Below are 10,818 nucleotides of genomic sequence, written 5' to 3'. Positions count from 1 at the left end.
TTCTTGTGTTTATTTGCATAATTTGTTTCCGAGTAACTATTAGCTTGTACTGCCTGTTTGGTTGCTTGACAGCAGACTTTATTGATTAAGATTCATATGCACCTGCATTTTCCATCTACTGTAGACATGAAGCTTTAGATAATTCAAATCATGGCTGCACTTCAGCTATGCCTTTACCTCCCTCTGTTAGACAACTGAGCTTTAGAGAATATGTGCCTTTTACAAACTTTGTTGCATTATTTTCCTGTTATCACTGTAAAGCTGCTTTGAAACAATCTGCATTGTAAAAAGCCCTTTATAAATAAAGGTGCTTGACTTGACTTGACTTTTTATTACTAGTGGTATTTGCTGAGGCAAGCATTACTACTGTTGTTCAACTTAATGTTATAAATTTGAACAAAACATTAACCTTAAGTATTAAACTTTGTTACATAACTTGTTTGTTAAAAAATATTAAAGCACTTTTGAAAAGTAAACGTGTATAAGTCTAGTCATGAAAGTGTAATAAAGTGGACTTTTATTTTTTCAATATCTGTAAGTACAGTTTTTTTTTAAAGTACTCTAGAAGTGCACATTCAGTACAATTAACTGCACTTCTTTTTCATAAGGGATATGTTTCAAGAATGATTTAGTTTACATCCACAGTATCTGCGAAAAGAAAAGGTTATAGTTCATTTCTTGAATGAGCAGAGTTGGATTGAACAGAGCTAATAGAATACTTTATTCCAAGGTAGAAATAATGTAGCCTAATGTTTCAAGGACTTTTCCCTCTCAGCCACCAAAACAGACAAATTAAAATTTATGAAATTAACATTGTCTGGGTGTATGTTGTATAACTTTGCTCTCCAATAGTCAAGTCAAGTCACCTTTATTTATATAGCGCTTTTTACAATACAGATTGTATCAAAGCAGCTTCACATTGATAACATGAAAATAATACAACAAAGTTTGTTTCTAGAAGAAAATTGCATCATTGTCCACCCATAATAAGGCAGATCAATAATATTGTTGAATATTAAATGTCCCCAACTAAGCAAGCCAAAAGCCAAGGCAACAGTGGCAAGGAACCAAAACTCCATCAGGTGACAGAATGGAGAAAAAAACCTTGGGAGAACCCAGGCTCAGTCGGGGGCCAGTTCTCCTCTGGCCAACGAGCGAACAGTGTATGATTATAATCCAGGCAGCATTAGTCATCCAGAATTAGTAGGTTGGTATATTAACATTGTATCAGTTATTATATATGATTATATATAGAACTAGTGGTAGAAATTAGCAGCCATGTTCCTCCCCCTCTTCAGAACACCAGTGACACGTTGAGCAGGAGCTCTATCTTCAGATAAGGATTCCATGGAGCCTGTATTCATGCTATAAAAATCTTCATCGTGTCTCTTCTTCTGATGTTCACTGGGTTTAGCTATTTTCTGTTCATCACAGTTAGGATGGCACCATTTGTAGTATATAATTTTCACAAGAATTCCAACAACGTGCATACCTACTAGTGTCAGGATCACTATGTATGGATTTAAGGAGCTCCAACAGCCTGTATACTCAAACACCTTCCAGCACCAGAAGCCCAGCAGCATCGCTGTGTCCAACCCCATGACACAATTATAGAGAACAGCCTTTAATGTTATGCTTCCTGTTGATACTTTAAACCAGCTGAAGTACCAGATTATTCCAACAGTAGCTCTGAAGAGCCATTCCCAACCAGGACTTTCCATGTGATCTGTTTTTTGGCTCCAGACCCCTAAAACCAGCAGCATCCACAAAGACAGGAAGTGGGCGATGATGTAGCATGGCAATACACTGCAAAAGAGTGCCAGAGCGGTCACACGGGGAATGATCAGCAACAAGTTCCACAGAAAGTAGACACCAGTGGGGATCCAGCTCATCTCACGATTTTTGTGAAGAAAGGAGCGCATGCTGCGGTGGTACAAGGCTTCTGTACTGGCTATTGAAGCAGCTGATGAGAGGATTTTTAAAACTGAAACAAAAAACCATTGCATATTATTAAACAATATCCCACAAGCAATAGTGTTCTTCTGAATTAATGAGTGAGATGTATATAATCACAGCCATGCTTATGCTGAGACTCTGAGAAACATACATTGGCACTGCTATATGTCTGGAATTAACAGTTTTTTATTCACATAGCAGCGCAGACATAGAGCGCATTAAATATGGTAAACATGCTTGACACACAAGAACCAATTAGGTTTGTTCTCTCAGTTCTTCAAATTTAAAGTCACCATTAAATCAAAATTGACGATTGAGATTTTTTTTTATGGAATATTGCAGTGTTTTCTGTAAATGGTTTATACGTGCACATATTTTTTTTATTTTTAAATTCATGTGACCTTGTAATCTTTAAGTCACTCACACACAAGCAAGGAGCATCCAACAATCCAATCAATTCCCGATAGACAAAATCAAGTCCCTACACTTTTTTATCTTGTTTTTTGAAAAACCATTTCACTCAGACATACAGTAGTGACGAAAAGGCGAAAAGGGATGATCACAATTTCCATTTCATGCAACTTTAAAGGTACGTTTTGCTTTTTTTGGTGCTTGATAGCATCAGTTACAATCCACTTTCTTTATATGAAAAAAAAAGGTAAAGATCTTTGCTAAAGATCATCTTTTGTGTAAATAGAAAAATCACAGAATGACAAGATGGTGGGTAAATGATGACAGTTTCTGTTTTTGGCATAAATATCACTATAAAGTCTGCATTAAGTGGAAGTTGCAATCGTCTTTTTTCCCTTTGACATATCAGAGTGAAATGCCTTCTCGGACAAGGAAAAATATATAGTGCGGCCCACTTGATTTTGTCCATCGGGTATTGATTGGATCGTTGAATCATTGTGGTTTGCTATTGCTGTGATCTCATGTGATTGACAGGTTGTCCCGCATCTCTGCCAGTAAACACATCATCAGAGAGAAGATGAGATTTTGTTTCAAGAGGGTGAGGAATGTATTTTGATTAAAGACAATGAGTGAATTAAAAATAATAATAACAATAATAATAATTTGTATGGATAAATCATTTATAATAAATACGCCAATATTCTATAAAAAATATGATTTGTCAAATTTGATTTCATAGTGGTTTCAAGTGGTTCAGAGACACATCAGAACTATAATCTGAAAGAAACAAAGATTTAAAGTGTTCTAGATTTAAGACATACCTGTAATAAGCTCCAGTTCTCCTCTCTGTAAGATTCTACACATCATAAGAATGAGTTGTGGGGCACTTTCAGAAAATGCCTCAAATAGACGAAGCATCTGAAGGTCCTGGTTCAGGAACACAACCACACCATTTCTGAATCTATTCGTTTTTTTAAGAAAAAGCATTGTGGAAATCTCTATCACCCCAGCATACCTGTGAACACAAGGTACATGCATTTACTTAAACAACACTTAATACAACAAAACTTTACAATAACCAACAGAAGCCTCAATTTGGATTTTGTTCTACATTACGAAGTACTTGTTTTATTTAAATGTGTAAAGGGTTTGACTCCAGACCAAATCAATTGATCTCAATAAGGATTAAGAAATAGCTCTGATTAGTTTTGATTTAATTATGATTTTTAAAGGGTTAGTTCACCCAAAAATGACTTTCTGTCATCATTTACTCACCCTCATGCTGTTCTTTGAAACACAAATGATGATTTTTCTAATGACACGAGAACAAACCTTGCTGATTATTGCGGAAACTTATATTATTGTATATAATATAATATATGAAATAAAAGGCCACTTAAGTAAATCTAATACACTTTCATGACTGTTTAACAGACTTAACACTTTTTGTAATAATGTCTTGTAATAAAAGTGCACTGTATTTACTTTAATAAAATACATTTAAAGTAGGCTACATATTAAATAAGTATATGTTTTAATAATGTTGTGTTGTGCTTTAAATAAGCACACTTTTTGATGTTGACTAACATACTAAAGAACATGTAAAGTACTTGATTAAAATTGTAACTGTAGTGTGTTATTATTTTAGTATTTCATTTAAAGTTAATATATTCTAAATATTGCTAAATTGAAACTACAGTATATCATTACAAATGTGTAATTACAAATATATTAAAATATGTGACATTTAAGACAATAGAAATTACATTAAAGTATACTGTAGTTTACCATAAATGCTTGTCAGTACATTCAGAAGTACACTTTAACCATATTTAAATAATAATAGTAATAATTATGAAATTACATACAAAGATGTATTTAAGTCCTATTTAAGTGGGTCAAAAAACAAACTATTTGCATAAAAAAACTATAATGCATTTTCATGTAATTGCAATTAACATGCAGTGAAGCATCTAAAAACATTCCAATCAGTTTACACTTATATTCTTTTAAAGTATATTATTTCCTTAAAAAGTACTAAAGTGTAGGCTACTTTTTCCCCCACAAGACTATTCGAGGAAAATTGAGAAGCAAATATATCACAGACCTCAGGTAGAGTCCAAGCTGAAGGATGTGGAGTGGTTTAATCAGTTTATGCCTGTCAGCAAATGTCTCCACCTTAGTCTCAAGCTTAGTCTCCTCCACCTTAGTCTCAAGATTAGTCTCCTCCACCTTAATCTTAAGCTCATCCAGGGAATCTGAGTACCAGAGCCAGCTGAACACCTGTAACAATACTGAAGAGCCCAGCAGCAGAAAGATCATCAACGCCATATACACATAGTCCCCATGCTGATAAAATAACACAACAGTCCGAATGTCCAGCGCTATATCCAGCAGGAAAAGTAACAATCCCACCAATGTAAACAGATATTCCAATAAAGAGTAAGGAAAAGGGAAGCTTTCCTCCATGATTGATCCAGTGTGAGAAACCTTTACAGCATGACTTTACAAAATGACAGCATGACAGCAAGTTATACAAAAACCTCCTTTCTACGTATACTGCTAAAAAGACCTGAAAGAGAAAGTCAACTTTACACCCATACATAAACTCCTCCCATGTCTAGGTGTAAAGTTTACTTTCTCTTTCAGATCTTTTTAGCAGTATACGTAGAAAGGAGGTTTTTGTATAACTTTGTCATGCTTGTAAAGTTCTCTCACACTGGATCAATCATGGAGGAAAGCTTCCCTTTTCCTTACTCTTTATTGGAATATCTGTTTACTTGGGTGGGATTGTAACTTTTCCTGCTGGATATAGCGCTGGACATTCGGACTGTTGTGTTGTGTTCCACAACGCGCATACACTTTGATTCTCTAATCTACACAGAAGCAGCAGTTTTCATTTTTGCAAATCATATTATTACAAACGATAGATAGATAGATATAGATTGAATTTAGCAATATTTAAAATATATTAACTTTAAATGAAATACTAAAATAATAACACACTACAGTTAAAATTTTAATCAAGTACTTCATACATGTTCTTTAGTATGTTAGTCAACATCAAAAAAGTGTGCTTATTTAAAGCACAACACAACATTATTAAAACATACTTATTTAATACGTAGCCTACTTTAAAGTTATTTTATTAAAGTAATTACAGTGCACTTTAATTACAAGACATTATTACAAAAAGTGTACTTAAGTCTGTTGAACAGTCATGAAAGTGTATTAGATTTAATTAAGTGGCCTTTTATTTCATATATTATATATACAAGAATATATATATATTAGGGCTGGGAATCGATTAAAAAAAATTAACTAATTAATTGCACAATTTCTGTAATTAATTGCAATTAATTGCGTTTCCCCCAAGCTTGTAATCATCAATATTTAAAGGAATAGTTCACTTTAAAATTAAAATTCTGTCATCACTCACCCTCATGTTGTTTTAAACATGAATTTCTTTCTTCTGCTGAACACAAAGGAAGATATTTAGAAGAATGTCAGTAACCAGACAGTTTCTGGTACCATTGACTTCCATAGTATATATTTGTCCTACTATGGAAGACAATGGGACCCAGAAACTGTCTGATTACTGACATTCTTCTAAATATCTTCCTTTGTGTTCAGCAGAAGAAAGAAATTCATATAGGTTTAAAACAACATGAGGGTGAGTGATGACATAATTTTCATTTTAAAGTGAACTATTCCTTTTAACTCAGAATCACCTAATTAAACAACACAGGGAAAAAAAGGAACAGAAAATAGCCCTATATTAAACATCAATATCAATATGTTTTTTTTTTTCAATAATCAATCAACATAATCAATTTAACAGATTATTATTATTTTTTTAACTAATTATCAAAATAAAATATAGTCCTACAAAGCTATTATTACCAGAGCATGTAATCAGAGCAGGTAATTTTACCATTGCTGCCCAGCATGGCTATACCAGCTCAGCAAACAGAATTTTACGTTATTTGAGTGGACTTTACTTTTCCAGTGCTCGGTACATGATTGAAGCGTTTGGGCCGTTGTCGACAGAGCCGCCGACACACACACACACACACACACACACACACACACACACACACACACACACACACACACGTGACACACACACATACACGGAACAGAGAGCGCGCCGCTGGGCCGTTAGAGCCGCCGACACACACACACACACACGGAACGGAGAGCGCGCCGCTGGGCCGTTAACGACAGAGCGCGCCGACACACACACACACACACACACACACACGGAGCGGAAAAGACCAGCTCATGAAAGCTGCGCGAGAATGAAACGTGATCGCCGAACAGGAAATCATAAAAACGAGGCAAAAAAAAAAAGTGTGCTGCGTTAAATGCGTTAATTTTTTTAACGCGTTAAACATTTCAAATTAATCGCAAAGATTAACGCGTTAATTCCCCCAGCCCTAATATATATTATTGTAAAGTTGTGCTGTATTAAGTGTTGTTTAAGTAAATGCATGTACCTTGTGTTCACAGGTATGCTGGGGTGATAGAGATTTCCACAATGCTTTTTCTTAAAAAAACGAATAGATTCAGAAATGGTGTGGTTGTGTTCCTGAACCAGGACCTTCAGATGCTTAATTTCTTTGAGGCATTTTCTGAAAGTGCCCCACAACTCATTCTTATGATGTGTAGAATCTTACAGAGAGGAGAACTGGAGCTTATTACAGGTATGTCTCAAATCCAGAACACTTTAAATCTTTGTTTCTTTCAGATTATAGTTCTGATGTGTCTCTGAACCACTTATACATTCCCCTCCCTCTTGCAACAGCATCTCATCTTTTCTCTGATGATGTGTTTACTGGCAGAGGTGCGGGACAACCTGTCAATCAAATGAGATCACAGCAATAGCAAACCACAATGATTCAACGATCCAATCAATACCCGATGGACAAAATCAAGTGGGCCGCAATATATATTATTTCTTGTCCGAGAAGGCATTTCACTCTGATATGTCAAAGGGAAAAAAGACGATTGCAACTTCCACTTAATGCAGACTTTAGTGATATTTAAGCCAAAAATAAAAATAAATAAATAAAACAACAATTCTGTCATCATTTACATAAATTTTTGTCATTCTGTGATTTTTCTATTTACACAAAAGATGATCTTTAGCAAAGATCTTTACCTTTTTTTTCATATGAAGAAAGTGGATTGTAACTGATGCTATCAAGCACCAAAAAAGCAAAAAGTACCTTTAATATTGCATGAAATGGAAATTGTGATCATCCCTGGTCCGTGTAACGCTTCACAATTCAGTTTTCAGACCATACAATGCAAATGCAAAAATGAAAAATTGAAACCAGACATTCTTTTTTGTTGGTTTTCCAGTTACATTATCAATGGATATTCGCCTTTTTCTCCCCTTTTTTGAATTTTACTTTTGCTAAATTGTGACTTCAGAAACAAACATTTGAATAAATGAAATCTAACCGATTTTCTATTTTTCCATTTTTCGTCTTGTAATTTGCGCCGTGGGCGGTACCATTAGCACGGGGGTGTGGCCGTGGACTAACTACCAACATTTCATTGATGTAACTGCTTTATTTACACTGCATGCACGTTTGAGGAGAAGTTTAAAAGACGGAACACAGGACAATATTTTTCACCCAAAGTGCCATAACTTTTATTATTAGGCTAATAGTCTACGTGTGCTAAATTAAGGCAGTCTCGGACCGGCCATCGGGAGCAGCCGGGAAAAGTGAAATCCCGGTGGCCTTGATATGATTTGGCACATTGCCCTACCTGTTTGTATTGACCTTATTAATAAAAATACTACCAAGCGAAAATATAGGAAAAAAGCTTCTTTTTTTTTCTTTTTTTTTTTTTTGTTAGGTTTTTAGCTCTCGTTTGTAATAGCCTACAATACAATAAAGATGCAGATGTTTTCACTATAGCGGGCATTGTTCGTTACCACGGCATCCGCTTCGAGTTTCTGTGCTTCTCGTTCCCGTAAAATGCCCTTAAATCTAGCACAGTTGTAGAACTTTCATTACAATAGAAGCAGTTCGCTGGGATATGAGGCGATAGGCTATAGCTAACTATGCTGCAAATCAAGAGCAATAATATTTATTTATTTTCAATAAATAAACAGAAATATCTTGCTACGTTTGGCACATTGCCCAGCTTGTTTTTTATTTATTTATTCGAGCACATTAAATTCGCCATTCGATAATGAATCAGTACTATAGACATTAAATATTGTATTAGCCTACAAACGAGGGGGGGGGGGGGGGGGGGGTATGGTTATTTTTTTCTATATTTTTGCTTAGTAGGCTATAACTTTTATCGTTATTCTAGATTCCCGTGAAGGATCTCGCGAACCACCCCCGTTCTGCTGCACTGAAAATGAACTGTCTGGGATCTCATGGTTGTGGCTGCCTAGGCTACTGTAGGCCTACCATGTAAAATGAACAACAACAAGGATAGCTATATATTAATAAAATAAAGTAAAAATGGATAGGTAAATACAAACAAGGGCAATGTGCCAAATCATACCCAGGCCACTGGGATTTCACTTTTCCTGGCTGCTCACGATGGCCGGTCCGAGACTGCCTTATAATTTAGCACAGACTATTAATAATAAAAATGATGGCACTTTGGGTGAAAAATGTTGTCCTGTGTTCCGTCTTTTAAACTTCTCCTCAAACGTGCATGCAGTGTAAATAAAGCAGTTACATCAATGAAATGATAGTAAAGTTAGTCCACGGCCACACCCCCGTGCTAATGGTACCGCCCACGGCACAAATTACAAGACGAAAAATGGAAAAATAGAAAATCGGTTAGATTTCATTTATTCGAATGTTTGATTCTGAAGTCACAATTTAGCAAAAGTAAAATTGAAAAAGGGGAGAAAAAGGCAAATATCCATTGATAATGTAACTGGAAAAACAAGAAAAATTAATGTCTGGTTTCAATTTTTCATTTTTGCATTTGCATTGTATGGTCTGAAAACTGAATTGTGAAGCGTTACACGGACCATCCCTTTTCGTCTTTTCGTCACTACTGTATGTATGAGTGAAATGGTTTATCAAGAAACAAGATAAAAAAGTGTAGGGACTTGATTTTGTCCATCGGGAATTGATTGGATTGTTGGATGCTGCTTGCTTGTGTGTGAGTGACAGGTTATTTTTGATTAAAGACTAAAAGGTCACATGTAAATATGTAAACAAAAAATATGTGCACGTATAAACCATTTACAGAAAACACTGCAATATTCCATAAAAAAAATCTCAATCATCAATTTTGATTCAATGGTGACTTTAAGAATAGAATAGAATAGAATGAGGCATTTATATAGCGCTTTCATATACTACTGTACACCCAAAGTGGTTTACAATCATATCAGGGAATCTCTCCTCAACCACCACCAGTGTTCAGCATCCACTTGATGATGCGACGGCAGCCACAGTACAAGGCCGCCAGTGCGCTCACAACACACCAGCTATAGGTGGAGAGGAGAGAGAGTGATAGAGCCAATTCAATGTAAGGGGATTATCATGGAGGCCATGATTGGCAAGGGCCAATGGGTGGAATGTAGCGAGGACACCGGGGATACCCTACTCTTTTTACGAGAAATGCCATGGGATTTTTAATGACCACAGAGAGTCAGGACCTCGGTTTTACGTCTCATCCGAAGGACGGTTTAAATTTGAAGAACTCAGAGAACAAACCTAATTGGTTCTTGTGTGTCAAGCATGTTTACCATATTTAATGCGCTCTATGTCTGCGCTGCTATGTGAATAAAAACTGTTAATTCCACATAGCAGTGCCAATGTGTGTTTCTCAGAGTCTCAGCATCAGCATGGCTGTGATTATATACATCTCACACATTAATTCAGAACAACACTATTGCTTGTGTGATATTGTTTAATAATATGCAATGTTTTTTTGTTTCAGGTTTAAAAATCCTCTCATCAGCTGCTTCAATAGCCAGTACAGAAGCCTTGTACCACCGCAGCATGCGCTCCTTTCTTCACAAAAATCGTGAGATGAGCTGGATCCCCACTGGCGTCTACTTTCTGTGGAACTTGTTGCTGATCATTCCCCGTGTAACCGCTCTGGCACTCTTTTGCAGTGTATTGCCATGCTACATCATCGCCCACTTCCTGTCTTTGTGGATGCTGCTGGTTTTAGGGGTCTGGAGCCAAAAAACAGATCACATGGAAAGTCCTGGTTTGGAATGGCTCTTCAGAGCTACTGTTGGAATAATCTGGTACTTCAGCTGGTTTAAAGTATTAACAGGAAGCATAACATTAAAGGCTGTTCTCTATAATTGTGTCATGGGGTTGGACACAGTGATGCTGCTGGGCTTCTGGTGCTGGAAGGTGTTTGAGTATACAGGCTGTTGGAGCTCCTTAAATCCTTACATAGTGATAGTGACACTAGTAGGTTTGCACGTTGTTGGAATTCTTG

The 10,818-nt window shown here is 36.0% G+C and overlaps 1 protein-coding gene across 1 annotated transcript; it reads right to left on the bottom strand.

Moving 5' to 3' along the window:
- Window positions 1-1,256: 1,256 nt before the first annotated feature.
- LOC308697366 (XK-related protein 8-like) lies at window positions 1,257-4,836 on the bottom strand (the record flags this gene model as incomplete). The annotated part of the gene is made up of 3 exons (XM_081376545.1): window positions 1,257-1,984; window positions 3,189-3,382; window positions 4,475-4,836. The coding sequence occupies 3 exons, from the start codon at window positions 4,834-4,836 to the stop codon at window positions 1,257-1,259; spliced, it is 1,284 nt and encodes a 427-aa protein (XP_081232671.1).
- Window positions 4,837-10,818: the final 5,982 nt, after the last annotated feature.

The sequence above is a fragment of the Scardinius erythrophthalmus genome, assembly GCF_964197995.2.
Source record: "Scardinius erythrophthalmus genome assembly, chromosome: 10".
Classification (NCBI taxonomy): Eukaryota; Metazoa; Chordata; class Actinopteri; order Cypriniformes; family Leuciscidae; genus Scardinius; species Scardinius erythrophthalmus.
Note: the sequence above shows the minus strand (reverse complement) of the source record. Positions and strands in the feature narration are given on the sequence as shown.